The sequence below is a fragment of the Salvelinus sp. IW2-2015 genome, linkage group LG8 (assembly GCF_002910315.2).
Source record: "Salvelinus sp. IW2-2015 linkage group LG8, ASM291031v2, whole genome shotgun sequence".
NCBI lineage: Eukaryota > Metazoa > Chordata > Actinopteri > Salmoniformes > Salmonidae > Salvelinus > Salvelinus sp. IW2-2015.
In genome coordinates this window covers 38879568-38902818 of record NC_036848.1, presented here as the reverse complement: position 1 = coordinate 38902818, position 23251 = coordinate 38879568, and the positions used below count along the sequence as shown (strand labels likewise).

The window sequence follows — 23251 nt, the reverse complement described above, 5'->3', positions numbered from 1 at the left end:
TTAACCCCTGACTCATTGTAGGAGGGGGAACATTGTTTTTAATACTCTCTAAAAAGACTTCAAATAGGAAGGGAGCTATTTGTTCAGAAAATAATTTGTACAATTCTGAAGTAATTCCATCAACACCTGGTGATTTATTGTTCTTTAGATGTTTGATAGACTCTATAATCTCTTCAACTTTGATGGGTTCATCACACTGTTTAGATTCTATATCACTGATAGAGTGAACATTATTCAGTGACTTAAAAAACATATCTGTTGATTCCTGACAGTACGTAGAGCTATACAATTTCCTGTAAAAATTGCTACAGAATTCAGCAATAAATTTTTGGTCATCTGTAATAACACCATCAAATTTTAATTTATGGATAGTGTTATTTGTAGAGTGAAATTTCTCAAGTRAAAAGAAATAGGATGAATTCTGTTCTCCCTCCTCAATCCATTTTTTCCTAGATCTAATAAAGGCTCCTTCTGCTTTTAATCTCTATATATTATCCAGTTTATATAATCTCTATATATTATCCAGTTTATTTAATCTATGTATATATTATCCAGTTTATTTAATCTATATATATTATCCAGTTTATATAATCTCTATATATTATCCAGTTTATTTAATCTCTATATATTATCCAGTTTATTTCATCTATGTATATATTATCCAGTTTATTTCATCTCTATATATTGTCCAGTTTATTTCATCTATATATWTGATCCAGTATTTAATCTCTATATATTATCCAGTTTATTTAATCTCTATATATTATAATTTTGTAACTCAATCAGTTCCATCTTCTCCTCCCCCGAGAGGCCGGCTGGGGACCTCTGAGAAAGGGAAGTCTTAATGATCACCTTTTCCTCCTCAGCTCTTCTAGTTTGAGCAAGATTACTACCATATTTTCAAAGGTATTTAAACAGCTCAAATTTAAAGAGCTCCCAGTTCTTGTGAGAGCAGATCTTAACCTCAAACTTAKCTATATCATTATTTAATAACGAGCTATTTAGCTTCCAGTAGGATTCTCTACCAAGGTTAGTATCAGGGGTAAATATTTTGATATCAATGTAATTGGCCCTATGGTCTGTGAGGGGAGTAGTACAAATATTTGTAGTAACACACTCACTATCAATACATTTGGATATAAGCCAAAAATATATTCTGGACTGTCTGGAACCTGTTTTGTTACTCCAAGTGAACGATCTGTCGGCCGGGAAACCTCTCTCTCCATATATCAGTAAGATRAAACTTTTCCATAAAAAGTATTAAACCCAAATTCTGATTGGTTGGCCTACCTGTGTGCCATCAAGCTGATGCATTATCTATAGTTATGTTAAAGTCCCCTCCTAAGCCTGTCTATCATGTTCATCGATTGGGTTAAGACAAATCGTCACTCCAAAAATAGCGGACCAATGGCGACTCATTGTCTACGCCTCCCTRTAAACCCCGCCCTTCAAGGAAAGATATTGCCAAAACTCGCAATCGAAAAGACTGTCAGTGAAAGCAAAGAAACAGACACCGAAAACGAAAATCCGAGTAGCGTAACAGTGGGTTAACTGCCTTGCTCTGGGGCAAAACGACAGATTTTTACCTTGATTCGATCCAGCAACCTTTCGATTACTGTATATGGTATAGGTGCGGTATATGGCCAAATATGCCATGACTAAGGGCTGTTCTTAAGCACGACACAACGCAGAGTACCTGGATACAGCCCTTAGCGTTGGTATATTGGAAATATACCACAAACCCCCAAGGTGCCTTATTGCTATTATAAACTGGTTACCAACATAATTAGAGCAGTACAAATAACTGTTTGGTCACACCCGTGGTATACCACGGCTTTCAGCCAAACAGCATTCAGGGCTCCAACCACCCAGTTTATAAAAATACATACAGTATTACCTTGCTCCGAGCATGCACATTGGAGCACTGGAGGGTTGTATGGAACCAAATAGGTGCCAAAAGGTTGAACGTACGTATCATTAGGATCCATACGTAAAGAAAATTGTTAGAATCGTAAGAAAAGCCATGCGTGAAAGGTAAATGTGAAATTTCATCAGAAAATGACATGTAGCTAGCTAGCTAGCTAAATAACTAGCTTACACACAGTCGATCTCGGCTCGTGGCATATGATAGCTAGCTAGTATTACCTAGTTAGTTAGCTCACGTCACTGACAAAATGACACATTGTTGTGCAAGGAGTAAGTGTGTCTAGCTAGCCACTGTTGAAGTACCAATTACAGTTATGGTAATGATTAGCTACCAAGGAGGATGAAATATCTCAAAGGAGAAAGTTTACTGTCCAAAAGGTCGCCCTAGTCAAGGACCCACATGCAGTACCTAGATATAGTAATAAGTTATTGATTGGCGTTATTAGTTTTTCTCATGAGTTATAAAAAAGTAACTAAGTTAGCTAGCTAAGTAGCCTAACACAAGTTTAACTGACATCAATAATAACCTTGTCACTCTGTCTTCGGGTTCTACAAATAAGTTACATAATGGAGAGGCTTCAGACCAGCCTCTTGCGGGTAGTCAATTACCCACCAATCGATTTAGACTTTTTGGAATTAACCTGCAATCAAGAGCTCACTTTCATCAGTGCTGTGTCTAACGTCAGTCACATCCCTGAATATGTTTTAGGACCTTTGATGGAACTGCTGAACCGTGTCAGAGGTTGAGAAGTTGATGTACCTTAAGATGAGCCACTACACCTGGGGCAAGGACGAACCGGTAGGCCCAGACACACTGTACCTTAGAGCCAGCTCCAGGATCTGTTTGCCCAGTTTTTGCCAGTAGAAAGCCTTGCACAAGTCCTTGGTGTGTCAGAACGCACTGTTGCAACGTATGAGAAAGAACGATCTATCAGTCCAGGGATCATCCTCTCAATGGCCGACGAGGAGCTAGACAATGTACTGTAGTGTCGGCTATCAAATCCAACATGCCCCATGCAGACTAGAGAGTTGTGAAGGGCCCAGGGCCAATGTGCACAGTGGGCAAGGGTAAAGGCATCAATGCATCGAATCGTCACAGCCAGGGTTATCCTTTGGATGACCAAGATGGGTTGTGTTGTCCAACGAACATATTCGGTGGCTGGGCCCCAGGAAGTTATGCATATAGACACCAACCACAAACTGATTAGGCAAGTTTTAGAAACAAATCTAACACATGAATGTGTGTCTTTGTTTTAAATGAACTAAATGTTTTTAGAATGAAGGGATATTGTGCTGGTGCATAAAAGTCCTTCATTTAAAGATTCAGACGTTTTATTAGACCCAATCCAATGTAGACTTTTAGAACTCATTACTATTGAAGATTCATTTGGCATGAAAAATGCAAGTCACCAGTAGACAAGTGTAATATCTTGTACGTAACATATGAAATTCTGAGGCTGAATATGCAGTATACTGAATTCTCTCATGCTTTGTTGTTTAACATTTTAAATGAGTCAAGTCAATGTGCTTATACATAGCAGCTGATATTTACGGAACATCTGCCCAGTTTGTTGGAAGTGTTATTGCATCAAAGTAGTGGCCCTTTAGTATGGATTTGTTTCTTTCCTTGCCAAATTGATTTCGACACATTCTACAAGTCTACATTGGCTCAGATCATCAGTAGACAAGTGTAATGATATCTTGTATTTAACATAAGTACTTCTGAGGCTTAATATGCAGTGCACTGAATTCCCACATACGATGCTTTAACATTTTAAACTTGAGTAAACTTTACATGTACTTGTACACTGTTCTCGAAGATGTGGATGCCAATTAAGGCAGCCCTCCGCACCTCTCTGATTCAGAGGGGTTGGGTTAAATGTGGAAGACACATTTCAGGTGAATGCATTCAGTTATACAACTGACTAGTATCCCCCTTTCCCTTTACGTAGCAGCCAAAACTTGCATAACTTGTCCAGTTTGTTGAATATTATTGCATAAAGATAATGGCCCTTTTCTGTAGTCTGGCCCCGATCCAATGTAGACTTGTAGAATTTTCATTACTATTGGAGATTTATTTGGCAATTAAAGACATCAGCAGTCTAGAGGTGAAATGACACCTTGTATTTAACATACACATTTCTGGGCTAAATATGCAGAGCACTGGATTCTCACAGGATGCACTCTGTTTAAAATGTTAAACTCAAGTCAGCATTAAATGTACTAATACATAGCATCTAGGGTCTGATAGCACATACAGACTATTAATTAGAAATGTTTCATTTTTTGATGCTTACGTATAGCATTCCCTTTGAATTCTAAATCCAGCCATACACCAACTTAACTTTCCTTGACTTGCACATTCAATGTACACGTTTCAGATAGTGGACCTGCAATAAAATAAAATAAAACAACAGCCGGAATAAGGGTAAGATTTGCAGTCTGTAATAACAAACTGCATGAGGGCTTATTTTACTTATAGTAAAACGTACTATGCTAAAGTTACCTAGCATAGGAACAATGGATGACAAACTGTGGCCAGATAAGCTGGCAGCAAATAACAAATGAAACATTTTAACGCCTCAAACAATTTCACAGTAACCTACTGGATTTGAAACATTGTGAAACCCTTGGCCACCATAGCAAATTGCCTTTGTGAAAACATGCTTACATTCCGCATAGGTTCTCATGTGTGCAGTTGGTAACATGTCAGTTTTTGAGCAAACACTTACTGTAGGAAAACACAAACTGTGACTAGGGTTGCACACAAGACAGTCTGGAACAAACAAGACAGTTATGATCAAACAAGACAGTCATGATCAAACAAGACAGCCATGACCAAACAAGACAGTCATGACCAAACAAGACAGTTATGATCAAACAAGACAGTTATGATCAAACAAGACAGTCATGATCAAACAAGACAGCCATGACCAAACAAGACAGCCATGACCAAACAAGACAGTCATGACCAAAGAGGACGTTGATGATAAAATCACTTCTTTCTCTTGGTCGTAAGGGCACGTGGGCTTGGCCACTCAACCCTGCATGACAGATGGGATGGTTACTCGCTCATATTGTTGTTTGCCTTCCATTGGTCCTGAAAGACAAGATTAATTCATTGCTGGGTCATATGCAGTGTTTACTGTGGTGCGTGTTTGCTTTGTCATTATGGGGTATTGTGTGTAGATTAATAWGGGGGAATTAAAAAAATAAACTATTTTAGAATAAGGTTGTAATGTAACAAAATGTGGAAAAAGTCAAGAGGTCTGAATACTTTCCGAATGCACTGGGTGTGTATATATATATATATGGGGGATTGGAAATTATGCAATTACATTGATGGAAGCCACAATCTATCTGCAATATTAAAGCTGATCTACCTCCTAAAAATATATATATATATATATACACAGTATATTCCAACACTTCATTGTGGCATTGTGCATTGTCAGGCACTTACAGTTGAAAGTTTAGGCTAACACACATGATTGCATAACCGTTGTCACAAATCAGTTACAGTTCTATGAAATGAAATACAGTTTGAGTTTTAATGAAGGATTAAGGTAATTAGTAAGAGATAAAAAGATTGAGAGCATACCACAGCCTCTGCATAAAGTTACTGTGAAACAAAGGTAAATAAAAGCCCTTTTTCTCAGTTATACACTCTGAGCAGTTACTGCCTTTTTGCTTGGTAGGGCAGAATACTCCTGTGCCCTCTGGGAATATTATAACCACATCAATTAATGATTCATAAAATGTTTAATGATTCATTTTCTCTGTATTGAAGAGCTGGATAAGTATCTCCATATTAGACTGAAGAGCTTGATGCATGCTATGAAATTACAGTGTGCAAAATATGACCATAGTGCACTTGCTTATTTTCAAAAAACGATTGTGTCAAAAGTACAGCCTGTCCTGAAAGTGCACTTCATTGCTTGTCTCCAAAGTACACTGGTCCTCAAAGTACACTTCATCGCTTGTCCTGGAAGTGAACTTGATGAAGCCCACTCAGTATTTAGTTATGGTTAGTGTACTAAGTGCTGACTAAGTGCTGACACTCGCCTCCATGTCACCTGCTCTCCCTGCCCTGTCGGCATCCTCGTGCTCTCTCGTGCTCTCTCGTGCTCTCTCGTGCTCTCTCTCGCTCTCTCTCTCTCTCTCTCTCTCTCTCTCTCTCTCTCGCTCTCTCTCTCTCTCTCTCTCCCTCTCCCCCTCCCTCTCTCCCTCTCCCTCTCCCTCTCCCTCTACTCTGAACGCACCAGAGTGAACATGAAATAAATATTATCTGTAAACTAATGATGAGAAAGAATGTTGATACACATATGGAGGCCAACAGGAGTCTCTGTACATTAGGATTAGACTGTTGTGGTGTCATTATTCATAACTAACTACAGGTCAGTTGCAATGATGGTCCTGGAGCAACATTAATTATGATGTCGTAGGAACAACACTAACATGSCGATATCAGATCGTGCAAATATTGGTGGTTAAGACTATTTAACTATCAATATTTGCACGATCTGATATCGCCGTGTTGGTGTTGTTCCTAAAACATCATAATTAAAGTTGCTTCAGGACCATCATTGCAACTGACCTGTAGTTAGTTGGTTACCCCAGTCCACAGACAGAATATTCCCCTGCCCCCCACCGATTGACCTAACCCTAACCTCAGTGAGGCCTGTGCCTAAACCTAATCTCACCTGTGCCAACATTAATTATGATGTGGTAGGAACAACACCAACACAGCGATATCAGTTCAGTCATCAGCATTTGCTCCTTTTCTCACTCACCTCCATGTCACCTGCTCTCCCTGCCCTGTTGGCATCCTCATGCTCTCTCCCTATTCAAATCAAATCAAATCAAATTMTATTAGTCACATACACATGGTTAGCAGATGTTAATGCGAGTGTAGCGAAATGCTTGTTATTCAGAACGCACCAGAGTGAACATTAAGTAAATATCACCAGTAAACAAGTGGTGTTTCTTGCCATGATGTTCAGGAATGGATGACTAACCATTTCTGATCTGAATGGCAATGATTATTATATCCAGAAACATTGACTCAATAAAGACATTAACGTTAGTTGAATACGCCCGCGTGAGTACCATTGTTGATCGCTGGGTGAATGTGTGGCTAATGAACATTCCAGGGGAGTTAGTATGATAGCTAACGTTAGTGATGGTTGATTGATTCGCACTCGCAAATCGGCCCGTTTTTACCAAAAACTTTGTTTCCACTCCCATGCAATTACTGACACTTTTTTGCAAAATATTTATTTCCACAATTACAGTTCCGCGCAAAATGACGTGTTGACGTTAAAACTATCACAATCAACAGTGATATCGCCTACGTAACACTCATATTACATTCTAGTTTTCCACTTGTTAATACATTTGAAAGTAATGAAATAGAAAGACAGTACAGTGTTTGACATGGATTATATCTACCCACAGCAGTCGAGCAACGGCTTGTGCTGGGGTACGGCAACACCACTTGGACAAGCCACACGCAGAACTGCAGTACTGTACACCGTAATACTAGAACCGGTAGTCATAATAATGGCGTTTTGTTAAGTTATAATTATGATTACATTTGCTAATGATTATTTCGGACAGCGGTGCGTGGTTGCCTGTTGTAGCATAGCAAAAAAAAAGTTTTTCTATTTTTTTTATATCAATATGTTGGGGGGGGGGGGGATTTTGAGCATATTTGAAAATTGGGCTGGAGATCCCCCCCCAATATACACTGCTCAAAAAAATAAAGGGAACACTTAAACAACACAATGTAACTCCAAGTCAATCACACTTCTGTGAAATCAAACTGTCCACTTAGGAAGCAACACTGATTGACAATAAATTTCACATGCTGTTGTGCAAATGGAATAGACAACAGGTGGAAATTATAGGCAATTAGCAAGACACCCCCAATAAAGGAGTGGTTCTGCAGGTGGTGACCACAGACCACTTCTCAGTTCCTATGCTTCCTGGCTGATGTTTTGGTCACTTTTGAATGCTGGCGGTGCTTTCACTCTAGTGGTAGCATGAGACGGAGTCTACAACCCACACAAGTGGCTCAGGTAGTGCAGCTCATCCAGGATGGCACATCAATGCGAGCTGTGGCAAGAAGGTTTGCTGTGTCTGTCAGCGTAGTGTCCAGAGCATGGAGGCGCTACCAGGAGACAGGCCAGTACATCAGGAGACGTGGAGGAGGCCGTAGGAGGGCAACAACCCAGCAGCAGGACCGCTACCTCCGCCTTTGAGCAGGAGGAGCACTGCCAGAGCCCTGCAAAATGACCTCCAGCAGGCCACAAATGTGCATGTGTCTGCTCAAACGGTCAGAAACAGACTCCATGAGGGTGGTATGAGGGCCCGACGTCCACAGGTGGGGGTTGTGCTTACAGCCCAACACCGTGCAGGACGTTTGGCATTTGCCAGAGAACACCAAGATTGGCAAATTCACCACTGGCGCCCTGTGCTCTTCACAGATGAAAGCAGGTTCACACTGAGCACGTGACAGACGTGACAGAGTCTGGAGACGCCGTGGAGAACGTTCTGCTGCCTGCAACATCCTCCAGCATGACCGGTTTGGTGGTGGGTCAGTCATGGTGTGGGGTGGCATTTCTTTGGGGGGGCGCACAGCCCTCCATGTGCTCGCCAGAGGTAGCCTGACTGCCATTAGGTACCGAGATGAGATCCTCAGACCCCTTGTGAGACCATATGCTGGTGTGGTTGGCCCTGGGTTCCTCCTAATGCAAGACAATGCTAGACCTCATGTGGCTGGAGTGTGTCAGCAGTTCCTGCAAGAGGAAGGCATTGATGCTATGGACTGGCCCGCCCGTTCCCCAGACCTGAATCCAATTGAGCACATCTGGGACATCATGTCTCGCTCCATCCACCAACGCCACGTTGCACCACAGACTGTCCAGGAGTTGGCGGATGCTTTAGTCCAGGTCTGGGAGGAGATCCCTCAGGAGACCATCCGCCACCTCATCAGGAGCATGCCCAGGCGTTGTAGGGAGGTCATACAGGCACGTGGAGGCCACACARACTACTGAGCCTCATTTTGACTTGTTTTAAGGACCTTACATCAAAGTTGGATCAGCCTGTAGTGTGGTTTTCCACTTTAATTTTGAGTGTGTCTCCAAATCCAGACCGCCATGGGTTGATKAATTTGATTTCCATTGATAATTTTTGTGTGATTTTGTTGTCAGCACATTCAACTATGTAAAGAAAAAAGTATTTAATAAGAATATTTCATTCATTCAGATCTAGGATGTGTTATTTTAGTGTTCCCTTTATTTTTTTGAGCAGTGTATATTATAATTACGGCCCTGGTGCATGTAAACCTTACTCACTGTGACATGAGGTTACATCGAAATTGCACTTAGTTCCCAGACCACCAGGAGGCAATGTCTGACACAAAATACACTTCCAGAGACCGAGTGGCCAAACAATGCATACCAAAAGCAGTTCACTTGCATCCTCTCATGTCTACTAATTACCTAAAAAATGCAAACCCAGATAAAAACCCAGTCCTGAAAAGCTCTTACCTATCTGTTATTTTTAAGAAAACAAACAGTTCTCAGACCACCATGCTGGACTATTGGACCCAGGTGTGGAGGAGAATGTATAGAACATCATACAATTATATATGACAAAACCTGTTTTTTAGGGCAGATAGAGGAAATGATAAAAATGCCTACTCCTGTCATCTGAGCTTCATTGATTTGAACTTGGACCTTGTTGTTTTTTCTCTGAGTGAGTTATTTCAGATAGCCATCAGGGCTACCAGGGAGGTCTAAATGTTTTCAGAATGAGTTATTACCTAAAGATGAATCTCACCAAGGTTAAGGCCAGTCACTCATACAGCACGAACACCACTGGTCCTGGACAGCTGCAGGATGTTCCAGATGGGTCAGAATAGAGAAGAGTACACTTTTGGAATGATCTAAAATTACGCTTTGGTTTGTTCAACCTTTTCTATTCACTTTGTCTGAAATCAAAWAAAGAATTTGTCAGATCAATGAGATTTTTGGAATTGAATGAAAGCTTCTTAATTGCTTTCAACACCTCATGGCATGGGCATTGAAAAGCGGTAGGGGCAATGTAGCGGCGGTAGCCAATCAGAAGAGTTGGAGGCGTGGTTTATTGGGGGCGTGGCTTTCAGTTTGTTCTTTTTGTCCACCCGTGATATTGAATGTCATTCCAGTTAATCTGGTCTATTGTATTTGTTTTTCCAATTTTAACCTTAATACTGCCAGCTTCTGTAAAGATACTGCCATATGTGCACATGATACTAAACAGCCTGATAAGTTGTCTCTGTTAAGGTAGTATTTATTATTTATTAGGTTTAACGAAAGGGMTACAGTAGATTCAGTTTTGAAAGAAATAGGTCCCAACTTGAAATATAGGTTTGGTAATAATCAAATATACCTGTTGGCATTGAATTATATATTTGGTTTCAACCAAGGTAGTTTTTTTCAAATGAGAAAACCTAACTAATTTACTTGTAATCAGTTAAAGTATTTTTGGGGGGGGTTGATCCAAATAGTACTTTTTAAAAAGTGTATATCATTGTCTCTGTCACTCACCCTTGCATCCACCAATCCCAGTCCTCTGTCTCCTCTCTGTAGCTCTAGAGTAAACACCTCTTCATCCTCCTGATGCTCAGTCTCTGGTTCAACCAGCTCCAGGCTGTGGGGGGTGTTAGGAGGGGTGAGGAGGCAGGAGGGGTCCAGGGCAGACCTCCTCTGGGTGAGGGGGCTTAGGTCTGTCTCTCTGAACTGGAGCTCCAGACTCTTCAGCTTCTGGGTCAGTAGGGCCCCACAAGAGTTCAAATCACTTGGGGGAGAAGGGCTTTGCTGTGGGGGAAAGGGAGGAAGGTGAAGGGGAGAGGGCGAAGATAATTGAGAGGGGGATGATGGGGGAGAGGGGCTGGGGAGAGAGGCCAGAGGTAGGACCTTCTCTACGGGGGGGGGTTCGAGAGACTCCAGGGAGGCCTTTGGGAGAGTTGCCATTTTTGTCAGCTTGGCTTCCGTGGGAACAGCATAATCCTGTGGGAGTTCCAGAACAAACCATATGAGTTCTAAAAGAGTTCTAGAACAAAATAGTTCCAGGGAAAACTAGTAAACCAGTATCATATAGATATAAACCCATGTCTAATTCATTCAAGCAAAAGTTGTGAACCAAATGTGTTACCTGTTGCGTGTGCGTATGACTGAAGTTCCCTGGTGACTCTTTGACAGACAGGTTGCTGATAAACTCCTGCAGCCTCCTGAGCTGTCCAGCCAGGCCTGAGTCTGTCACCTCTCCCCCGAGCCCCAGGCTGAAACCAGAGCTGGGCAGCACCAGGGGAGGGTGGCTGTCAAAACTCTCCAGGATATCAGCTAGTGAGAGGAGGGCAAGAGGGGTTAAGAGAAAGTAAATCAAAGGATAGTGTAGCACAAATATCATGTAGTCATCATAGGTTTAATACTGTGTCTATGTTGCTGGTTTGCTTGTCTCAGTTTGAAATGGCAACTGTGAAAAAACAAAACCACAAAACAAGCCAGATGTTTACTATAGTGGACTAACAGCAGACAATCAACCAACTGACCAGTGTTCTGTGTAGCTAGTTGATCCTCATCAGAAGGGGCCCAGTGTGGGGGCCAGGGTGTGGCTGGGCTGTAGCCTCTCAGCAGGTGGTGGAGCTGGGCTGGACTCAGACTGGGGAACGCACACCGCAGGGATTCCCAGGAGGACTACAGGGAAAATGTGTGTGTGGAGGGGTGAGCGTGTGTGTGTCACCTCTCCCGTGTGTGTGTGTGTGTGTGTGTGTGTGTGTGTGTGTGTGTGTGTGTGTGTGCGTGCACGTGCGCACATGCAGGTGTGTATGAGCGTCTCTGACCTGCATTAGTTGTTCCCTTGGAGTGGCCAGTAGGTTGACAGCAGAGGAGAGTGTGTGGAGATGTTCCACAACCAAGTCACCCAGTCCAGACCCTTGGGCCCAGTCCAGTAGCAGGTCTAGGTTAGCGCTGATATGGACCCCTCTGGACCACTGGTAGAATTCATCCTCTGAACCTTCACTCACAAAAAGATCAGTGTTAATGACGTAGAAAGAGAATGTGTGTGTGTGTGTGTGTGTGTGTGTGTGTGTGTGTGTGTGTGTGTGTGTGTGTGTCCTCACCTCTCTCCATGAGTGTGTTGAACAGTGAAGCATTGATGAAGTAGAAGAGATAGGCCAGGAGCTGAGAGGAGATCTCATGGTGGAGCTGACAGTCCTGTAGCAGTCTGCTGGTCTCTGTCAGTACCTCCAGGACCTGGTCTGTCTCTCCAGGGACCTGCACACCACCACTATCCAGGAATGGCTCATTTTGCTCAGGGAGAAGCAGCCCACTGCTCCCCCTGAATGGGTCACTGTCCAGCAAACTAGGCAGAATTGGGTACAGAGTCTAGAGGGGATACAAAGATAATATACTGTATATACAATATAACAAATTATACCACTCCCTCTGCAGCAGAATGATTTCGCTGTGAATGTGGGTGTTTGACCAGAGATGAGGTCTGACAGAGAGAGTAGTGGGAGACTAGACTACAGTTAATGTCTACAGCCACTCTCTCTCTTATTTCTTCTCAGCCAAAAGCCCCCTTTCTTCTGCTCTACAGGGCAGGCTAGCTATGACAATGATAGCTTTGTTCTGGCTAATTGTAGTCAGACAGAACAAGCCCCCCCCCCCCCACCGCTCCCTGTCCCTCAGCACTCTCCTCTCCTCTACCCCACCCCCCCCTCTTCCAATCTCCACTTGGCACTGGAGACAACCAGCCAGCGAGCTCTGTGGATTGACATTCCTACGAGCTGAATATGTATTGTGAAAAAAGCCTGTGAATCTGCTTGTGTGGGCTTGGCATGATAAAACTGCTGAGTGTACAGTACGAATCTCTGGAGTGTTTCCTCTCCTTCACATCCCTTTACAGTATAGTACAGCAGTATGTGAACCTATATATCTCCATGCTTATTGCTCTGTTATTAGCCCAAATACTGTACATTCACTGAGTCCTTAAGCCATTGCATATACAGCGTAACATTTCCATGACATCCAAACAGGGACACTTGACAAATTAGCGAGAAAATAGACCCAAACAATGTGTCCATGTTTTCATTGGGAAATGTAGCTCATCACCAAAGATGCCCAACAAAACAATGACCCACCCTCAACATGTTCCAGTGTGTTCACTGTAATGCCACACTGTAGCCATGGCACTTATCATGCCTCTGTAGCTGAAAGTGTGTGTGTCGTGTGTGTGTGTGTGTGTGTGTGTGTGTGCTGTGTGTGTGTGTGTGTGTGTTGTGTGTGTGTGTGTGTGTGTGGTGTGTGTGTGTGTGTGTGTTGGTGTGTGGGTGTGTGTTGTGCTGTGTGTGTGTGTGTGTTATTCATGCCCCAGGTCCTCCTCTGGGACCGGCCGATCACCAGAAGACGTCTTTTGTTTTCCAGCCCACACCAGGCATCTGTTTCCCCTACACCAGATGGAGATGGCACGACATGATCCCAACATAAGCACACACACTTCATTCTGTTATTATGCTTGTTTGCGTTTACATTGAATTGCTCAGAAACGGTAGCACATGCCCACAGTACAGCGCCCACATGCAACACAGCCACCTACCTACCCACCCAGACCAGACCCAGACCCAGACCCAGTAGTCTCAACAGCGGCGGTGTGACAAACGAGAGTATTGAGAGGCGAGAATATAAATTCTGGCTCCTGTCTCTTGAACGCCCCCCCCCCACACACACACACACACCTTGACACACAGTCACACATATAGGCAGCCCTCGATAAACACCCTTTCCATCACAAAATACCCTGGCTGCCATACAAAGATGAAATAGATATCTGTGAAGAAGTGGGGCTTTGCGAAGCTATTCCCCATGAATGTTAGCTGGCACACACAAACACACACACACACAAGCACAACACAGCTCGCCCCTGCTGCTAACACATTTCCTAGCTGTTTGGTCCAGTCTAGCTGTCAGAACTAACTGGAGCTCTAGTCCTGACATATATGATCGATGTAGGAGATCACATCCAGAGAAACCACCAACCACACAATCAACCAGAACTACGGAGCTCTGCATAGTTCTTAGAAGCAACACAATCACCAGAACACGGAGCTCTGCACAGCTCTGGCAAGCCACATAATCACCAAACTACAGAGCTCTGCACAGCTCTAGGACAACCCGACTACAGCATCCACAGCAACAACACACGGAGAACTACCAGAAGCTCTTGCCACAGCTCTAGGAGTCCAACTCACATCAAACCCAGAACTACGGAGCTCTGCCACAGCTCTAGGAGCAACACAATCAACCAGAACTCGGGCCTCTGCCCACAGCGTCTAGGAGCAAACAAAATCACCAGAACTACGGAGCTCTGCACAGCTCAGGAACAACATCAATCACCAGAACTACGCGAGCTTCTGCACAGCTCTAGGAGCAACATAATCCACCCGAACTACGGGAGCTCTGCACAGCCTAGGAGCAACAATCACCAGAACTACAGAGCTCTTGCACAGTTCTAGGAGCCAAAACACAATCACCAGAACTACGGAGCTCTGCACAGCTCTAGGAGCAACATAATCACCAGAACTACGGAGCTCTGCACAGCTCTAGGAGCAAGACAATCACCAGAACTACGGACCTCTGCACAGCTCTAGGAYCAACACAATCACCACCAATAAACCACTAGATTTACATGAATTTAGATATAGCAATAAGTATTACATTGTCATCCATGAATGAACATACATGACCTAAACATCTGGAAACCCTCAGGATCGTATGACTCAAATGCATCCCAGCACAGCAGAAATGGATACTGAGGCCAGGTAGTTCACAGACTAGACAACCATTTCCTTCTGCATTGTGCAAAAATATGTAAACCACAAACGTATCTAGAGTGTTGTGTGTTGGGGTTGTGTTGCAGAGCATCATGGAAGTTGTGTGTGTTGAGATGACCACGTTTCAGATAAATGGTTGACCTGTATTCCTGTCTCCCGTCTCATCATTATTGAATTGTTATAAAGATGTGGTTATGAAACCCAGGAGACATCACAAAAGATTGACGACGAGTAAGTCTGAACCTACAGCAACTATTCTGTCCGGAAGATGTTGGTTTTTACAAGTTTAAAACTTATTTTCCGTGGTACAGGCTCTATGTTACCACAGTGTATTGCTAGCAGAGGCAAGTGAATAGTCGAGCTAGCTAAGAGAGAGAGTTAGCATTGTCATTAACGGCAGAAAAGGATTCAAGACGGACGTCGTAGAAGGAAAACAAAAATATTCAAATGGGAGGGATATACAGTAAAGGAAAGAACATTTATTCAACTGCGAAGACGAACTCTGTAATTAAAAACTGCTAAATGAGCTAACTTGAGGATGAAAAGTCAGTGAGTGAAGTGAATGAAGATCACGTGACTAAAGAAAATGTGGTTGAGGACAATATTGAAGTGAGTGATAATCAGGAGCCTATTGAGAAATTAAAAATGTCTGGAATTGTTCGAAACGCTGGACATCTTGATGAAAGTGTTGAGCAGTGGAGCTCATAACAAATGGTTTGAATATTTAGTTATTGCAAATCACATTGATGAGGATAAAATTGTGCCTACATTTTTTTGTGTTACGGGGCCAAAGACATTAGTTTACTACGCAGCCTGCTACAGGGGAAAGGGGAAGCACGTGCCTTCATTTCTCAGTTGTACAACTGAATGCCTTCAACTGAAATATGTCTTCCACATTTAACCCAACCCCTCTGAATCAGAGAGGTGCGGGGGGCTGCCTTAATCGACATCCACGTCTTCGGCGCCCGTGGAACAGTGGGTTAACTGCCTTGCTCAGGGACAGAACGACAGATTCTTACCTTGTCAGCTCTAACCACTAGGTTACCTGCCGCCCCTACAGACAGTCAGGCCAGGTAATAAGACGTATGGGGATATTGTGGAAATACTGAAAGGACACTTTTCACCAAAACCACTAGTTGCTTAAAGGTTTAGGTCCCACAGAAGAAATCCGGAAGAGGGAGAATCAGTGACAATGCTTTGCTGCTGCATTAAATAAACTATCAGAGTTTAATGATGACAACATTAGAGACAGACTAGTATGTGGGCTACAGAGTGAAGCTACACAAAAGAGACTATTGACTGAAAGTAATCTGACCTTGTCAAGAGACATTGAAGGTCAGTGTGTCCATGGAACTAGCTGCTAAAGAGGCTCAGCAGTTGAGTTCATCAGGAAAAGTGCACAGAGTTGGAACTGAAAATCACAGATAGAGAAATGAAGGCACATGCTTCCGCTGTGGCARGGGTTGGACATCAGGCGCCTGTATGCTGGTGTAAGGACATGGATTGCCGAGCGTGTTTAAAAGGGCCCCACTGAGTGAGCGTGCAGAAACAAAAAGAGAAAATATCAAAGACTGAAAAGAAGAAAGAAACATTCCAACAAAAGGAAAAAGAGACATGTTCACGCTTTTGAGCAAGAGACCACTGAGATGAATGACTCATCCAACGAGGAAGTCGAACTGAATATACTGACTGTGGCACGACCACTATGTCTCTCAGTTGCTAGAGAGGCAACCAGTGTGTATGGAGATTGACACAGGGGCAACTGTATCACGTGTCAGACACAGTCTACAAAAAGACACTGACACACTTTCCACTTCAACCAGTACACATCGCGTAAAAGACGTGAGAGGCATCACTGAGGTCACTGTTTAGTTAAATGGACAAACTGAAAAGTTCCCACTCTACGTCGTGAAAGGGGACTATTCATCACTACTGGGCAGTTTGTGAATCACACTGGATTGCAATGACCCATGGAGACACAAGCCTACCGGCCATCTTAAATAAACATGTACAAGTCTTTAATGGAGAGCTGGGTAGCATGAAAGACATTACAGCAGGGCCGTCAAACATACTGCCCGTGGTGAGGTTTGAGTAAAAAATAAATATATATATATATACAGTGGGGAGAACAAGTATTTGATACACTGCCGATTTTGCAGGTTTTCCTACTTACAAAGCATGTAGAGGTCTGTAATTTTTATCATAGGTACACTTCAAACTATGAGAGACGGAATCTAAAACAAAAATCCAGAAAATCACATTGTATGATTTTTAAGTAATTAATTTGCATTTTATTGCATGACATAAGTATTTGATACATCAGAAAAGCAGAACTTAATATTGTGGTACAGAAACCTTTGTTTGCAATTACAGAGATCATACGTCTTCTGTAGTTCTTGACTAGGTTTGCACACACTGCAGCAGGGATTTTGGCCCACTCCTCCCTACAGATCTTCTCCAGATCCCTTCAGGTTTCGGGGCTGTCGCTGGGCAATACGGACTTTCGGCCCCCTCCAATGATTTTTCTATTGGGTTCAGGTCTGGAGACTGGCTAGCCCACTCCAGGACCTTGAGATGACTTCTTACGGAGCCACTCCGTAAGTTGCCCTGGTGTGTGTTTTGGGTCGTTGTCATGCTGGAAGACCCAGCCACGACCCATCTTCAATGCTCTTACTGAGGAAGGAGGTTGTTGGCTAAGATCTCGCAATACATGGCCCCATCCATCCTCCCCTCAATACGGTGCAGTCGTCCTGTCCCCTTTGCAGAAAAGCATCCCCAGAAGAATGCATGCATTTCCACCTCCAGCTTCACGGTTGAGATGGTGTTCTTGGGTTGTACTCATCCTTCTTCTTCCTCCAAACACGGTGAGTGGAGTTTAGACCAAAAGCTCTCTATTTTTGAATCATCAGACCACATGACCTTCTCCCATTCCTCCTCTGGATCATCCACATGGTCATTGGCAACTTCAGAACGGGCCTGGACATGCCCTGCTTGAGCAGGGGGCCCTTGTGTGCGCTGCAGGATTTTTAGATCCATGACGGCGTAGGGTGTGTTACTAATGGTTTTTCTTTGAGACTGTGTCCCAGCTCTCTTCAGGTCATTGACCAGCGTCCTTGCCGTGTAGTTCTGGGCTGATCCCTCACCTTCCTCATGATCAATTGATGCCCCACGAGGTAGATCTTGCATGGAGCCCCGACCGAGGGTGATTGACCATCATCTTGAACTTCTTCTATTTTCTTCTATTTTCTAATAATTGCCGCCAACAGTTGTTTCCTTCTCACCAAGCTGCTTGCCTATTGTCCTGTAGCCCATCCCAGCCTTTGTGCAGGTCTACAATTTTATCCCTGATGTCCTTACACTGCGTCTCTGGTCTTGGCCATTGTGGAGAGGTTGGAGTCTGTTTGATTGAGTGTGTGGACAGGTGTCTTTTTACAGGTAACGAGTTCAAACAGGTGCAGTTAATACAGGTAATGATGGAGAACAGGAGGCTTCTTAAAGAAAAACTAACAGGTCTGTGAGAGCCGGAATTCTTACTGGTTGGTAGGTGATCAAATACTTATGTCATGCAATAAAATGCAAATTAATTACTTAAAATCATACAATGTGTTTTCTGGATTTTTGTTTTAGATTCCGTCTCTCACAGTTGAAGTGTACCTATGATAAAAATTACAGACCTCTACATGCTTTGTAAGTAGGAAAACCTGCAAAATCGGCAGTGTATCAAATACTTGTTCTCCCCACTGTATATATATATATATATATATATAAGAATACTGAATACTTTCTTTATATATATATATAAAGTATTCAGTATTCTTTTTCCAAATTTTGTTACGTTACAGCCTTATTCTAAAATTAACTAAATATATATTTTTCTCATCAATCTACACACACTTCTTGCAAATGTATTATAAATAAAAAACAGACAAATCACATTTACGTAAGTATTCAGACCCTTTACTTAGTACTTTGTTGAAGCACCTTTGGCAGCGATTACAGCCTTGATTCTTCTTGAGTATGACGCTACAAGCTTGGCAGACTTCTATTTGGGGAGTTTCTCCTATTCTTCTCTGCAGATCCTCTCAAGTGTCGATGCACTGCTATTTTCAGGTCTCCCCAGAGATGTTCAATCGGGTTCAAGTCCGGGCTCTGGCTGGGCCACTCAAGGACATTCAGAGACTTGTCCCGAAGCCACTCCTGCATTGTCTTGGCTGTTCGCTTAGGGTCATTGTCCTGTTGGAAGCTGAACCTTTGCCCCAGTCTGAGGTCTTGAGTGCTCTGGATCAGTTTTACATCAAGGATCTCTGTACTTAGCTCTGTTCATCTTTCCTTCGATCCTGACTAGTCTCCCAGTCCCTGCCGCTGAAAAACATCTCCACAGCATGATGCTGCCACCACAATGCTTCACCGTAGGAATGGTGCCAGGTTTCCTCCAGATGTGAACCTTGGCATTCAGGCCAAAGAGTTCAATCTTGGTTTCATCAGAACAGAGAATCTTGTTTCTCATGGTCTGAGAGTCCTTTAGGTGCCTTTTGGCAAACTCCAAGTGGGCTGTCATGTGCCTTTTTCTGAGGAGTGGCCACTCCAGTCCGTCTGGCCACTCTACCATAAAGGCCTGATTGGTGGAGTGCTGCAGAGATGGTTGTCCTTCTGGAAGGTTTTCCCATCTCCACAGAGGAATTCTGGAGCTCTGTCAGAGTGACCATCGGGTTCTTGGTCACCTCTCTGACCAAGGCCCTTCGGCCCCGATTGCTCAGTTTGGCCAGGCGGACAGCTCTAGGAAGAGTCTTGGTGGTTCCAAACTTCTTCCATTTAAGAATGTGTTCTTGGGGACCTTCAATGCGGCAGACATGTTTTGGTACCCTTCCCTATATCTGTGCCTCAACACAATCCTGTCTCAGAGCTCTCTGGACAATACCTTCGACCTCATGGATTGGTTTTTGCTCTGACATGCACTGTCAACTGTGGGACCTTATATAGACTGGTGTGTGCCTTTTCAAATCATGTCCAATCAATTGTAATTTACCACAGGTGGACTCCAATCAAGCTGTACAAACATCTCAAGGATGATCAGTGGAAACTGTATGCACCTGAGCTCAATTTCGAGTCTCATAGCAAAGGGTCTGAATACTTATGTAAATAAGGTATTTCAGTTATTAGTTGTTGTTTTTTTGCAAACATTTCTAAAAGCCTGTTTTCGCTTTGTCATTATGGGGTATTGTGTGTAGATTGATGAGGGGGGAAACATTACGTAATACATTTTAGAAAAAGGCTGTAACGTAATAAAATGTGCAAAAATTCAAGGGGTCTGAATACTTTATGAATGCACTGAGGTAATTATTAGTCGAGTATAGTTTTCAAACTCGATCTTACCAAAATTAAAAAGTAACTGTTGGCCGTCTCTTTGAGTAGGTGAATATACATAAGTTGTAATCTTGTTGACCAACGTCTCAACCAAATGTTACCCAATTAAGTTAAAATTACGAAGTGTGCCCAGTGGGCAGTTACGGTTGAGTAAAGCAACACCGACAGAACCACCAGTCATGATGGGTCCAGAACTGTTACTGGGTGACACCCTAACCCAGCCGTCATCACCTAGGGGCTCACAGTCATGTTCTCACGACACTGACTCAGCCACAACAACACAAGTGTGTGATGAGACTGTGACACAGGCTACTCAAATACCTACACCTGTGTCAACGCCTCAGTCTAGAGATATTGTTGTTGAGAGTCAGGTTGACCGCCGTTACCCTACAAGTGTTAGGCTGGAAACTAGATGCTTGGACTTGTAGAACAATTATTGTTGTTCACAATGGGGACAATTTAACTAGGTGGGGAGGAGATGTTGTGTATTGGGGTTGTGCCGCAGAGCACCATGGGAGTTATGTGTGTTAAGATGATCATGTTCCAGATATATTGTTGAAGTGTTTCTAGTCTCCTGTCTCATCATAATTGAATTATTAAAAAGACCTGGTTATGAAACCCAGGAGACATAACAGAGAAGGTTCTGTCTGTTGGATGAATCACTTGTCATTATCTGTCGACTGAGTCAGTTGAAATGCCAATGCACCAATGCTGTCATGTGGTTGGGAGCTTCAGTTCAATAGGTCACCGCTGCTAACCTGCTAGCCTGCCTATCCCCGAACCCTCTCCAGGAATCTATTCTGTTTCCTCTTTGGATAAATTATAGTGATGATGCTCTTTCCCTCCCACTTCCTTCCTGGACAGGAAACAGATACGGAACGGTGCCATGGCCTCGTCTGCCTCAGTAAGCATACAACTGACTTCCAGTTAGCGTAGCATTTAGCATAGGCTGCACCTAACGCTCGGCTTGAGTTAATTTACCTTGGCTAATGCTAATGCTAACACGGCTAACGCTTGACGTGGCAACCTGTACATGACTGAGTCATGTTCTCTTGGTTTGGGTGGTACTGTAGTGTGCAGTCACAGGTCACAGGCAGGGTTAGGCAGAGGGTGGTCGAGGTGGGTGAGGACTGTGTCTATGACGTCTGTTTATGATAACAACTATCCCTGACCCTCTCCAAGGAGTGATCAAAAGATGACAAAGTAAACTTCCATTGTGGAATTCTTTGTCAGACTGCACACTGACTGATGGTGTGCCGACTGATATAGGGCAACCAGCTGTACCCCAGCTGCCAATAGGTCCTCTCAAACAGTATACACACACACACACCTGGCAACACTTCTAAACTCCTTAATGACAAGAGGCCTGACGCGCGCACGCACGCACGCACGCACGCACACACACACACACACACACACGCACACGCACAGGCCTACAATACCCCTGCTGTCTGTCTGTGACCAGCAATAAAGCCCCCAGTGTAGTAGTCCAATAAGGCTGCTCTATCAGAAAACCTCTCATGGCTCTACTCTAGAGAGGACTAACTAACTGGACTCTTTGTACCGACTCCCTCTCTGTTTTTCTTTCTCAGACTAAGAGACACAACAAACCCATCAGGCCCTGAAAGGAAAAGCTAAAGCAAGGTGAGCTAACTACTACATCATGGGATATGTAGAGTGTTGCTGAGGAGTTTAGTCCTTTAAAGTTCTGCAGTTGTAGGCCAGAGTTGTGTACCCCTGGTCTAGTCTCTGGGTCTGAACTCACTAAAATTCAACTGATGGAGTTAAAAGTTCAGGTGTGTGGGATACTGACCTTGGTGAGGTAGTAGACACACTGCTGAAAGGTCAACATGATAACTTCCTCCAGAACCGTCATGGTTTCTTCACTGGCCGACCTCACACACGACAGCCTCATCTCCAACAGGGCTGACAACAAACAGAAAATATAGGTAAATGTCTTAATAGATGTTATGGATCCTACGTAAAGTTCTTAGTAGGTTTTCTTTAGACTCTTTTAGTCCCCTGGCTAGAAGGTGAGGCTAGGCTAGAAAAGCCCAAAACTAACCCATACTCTCCTCCTCCCTCTCTTCATCCTCCTTGTCATCGTGTTCCTCTCCCTCTGCCTCCACCCCTTGTTCTCGATGTGACCTCCAGGCCAGTGWTTGGGGCATCTGTTGTTGGATGTAATACAGCAGCTCCAGGGCGTTGGACATCCAGACCACCAGGGTACGCAGGCCTGAGACCAGTTCTGCCAGGTTGAGAGGCTGCTGCTCCTCTGGGTCACTACAGAGACTGGGATACCAAGGAACAGATCTGGAATCAGATCCTATGCCTATAACCATACAGTGYCAAGTACAGTACCAGTCAAAAGTCTGGACACACTTACTCATTCAAGGGGTTTTCTTTATTTGTACTATTTTCTACATTGTAGAATAATAGTGAAGACATTAAAACTATGAAATAACACATATGGAATCATGTAGTAACCAAAAAAGTATTAAGCAAATCAAAACATATTTTATATTTGAAATTTTTCAAAGTAGCCACCCTTTACCTTGATGAGAGCTTTGCACTCTTGGTATTCTCTCAACCAGCTTCATGTGGAATGCTTTTCCAACAGTCTTGAAGGAGTTCCCACATGACCACTTGTTGGCTGCTTTTCCTTCACTCTGCGGTCCAACTCATCCCTAACCATCTCAATTGGGTTGAGGTCAGGTGATTGTGGAGGCCAGTTCATCTCATGCAGCACTCAATTCGTCAAATAGCCCTTACAAAGCCTGGAGGTGTGTTTTGGGTCATTGTCCTGTTGAAAAACTAATGATAGTCCCACCTGCAAACCAGATGGGATGGCGTATTGCTGCAGAATGCTGTGGTAGCCATGCTGGTTAAGTGTGCCTTGAATTCTAAATTAATCACAGGCAGTGTCACAAGCAAAGCACCCCCACACCATCACACCTCCTCCTCCATGCTTCATGGTGGAAACCACGCATGCTGAGATTATCCGTTTACCTAAGACACAGCGGTTGGAACCATAAATCTCWAATTTGGACTCATCAGATCAAAGGACAGATTTCCACCGGT

The 23251-nt window shown here is 43.5% G+C and overlaps 1 protein-coding gene across 1 annotated transcript in view; it reads right to left on the bottom strand.

Annotated features, from left to right (window-relative positions):
• Window positions 1-3240: 3240 nt before the first annotated feature.
• The window catches only part of LOC111968242 (ras-interacting protein 1-like), a 47831-nt gene continuing 27820 nt past the window's right edge, over window positions 3241-23251 (bottom strand). Inside the window, exons 10-18 of the mRNA XM_023993790.1 lie at window positions 22236-22462; window positions 21984-22096; window positions 12095-12359; window positions 11816-11988; window positions 11525-11669; window positions 11128-11315; window positions 10521-10982; window positions 6720-6769; window positions 3241-5026 (exon numbers count right to left, since the gene is read on the bottom strand). Coding sequence (XP_023849558.1) covers window positions 4999-5026; window positions 6720-6769; window positions 10521-10982; window positions 11128-11315; window positions 11525-11669; window positions 11816-11988; window positions 12095-12359; window positions 21984-22096; window positions 22236-22462 — 1651 coding nt within the window. The 3' untranslated portion in view covers window positions 3241-4998. The remainder of the gene's footprint in view (window positions 5027-6719; window positions 6770-10520; window positions 10983-11127; window positions 11316-11524; window positions 11670-11815; window positions 11989-12094; window positions 12360-21983; window positions 22097-22235; window positions 22463-23251) is intronic.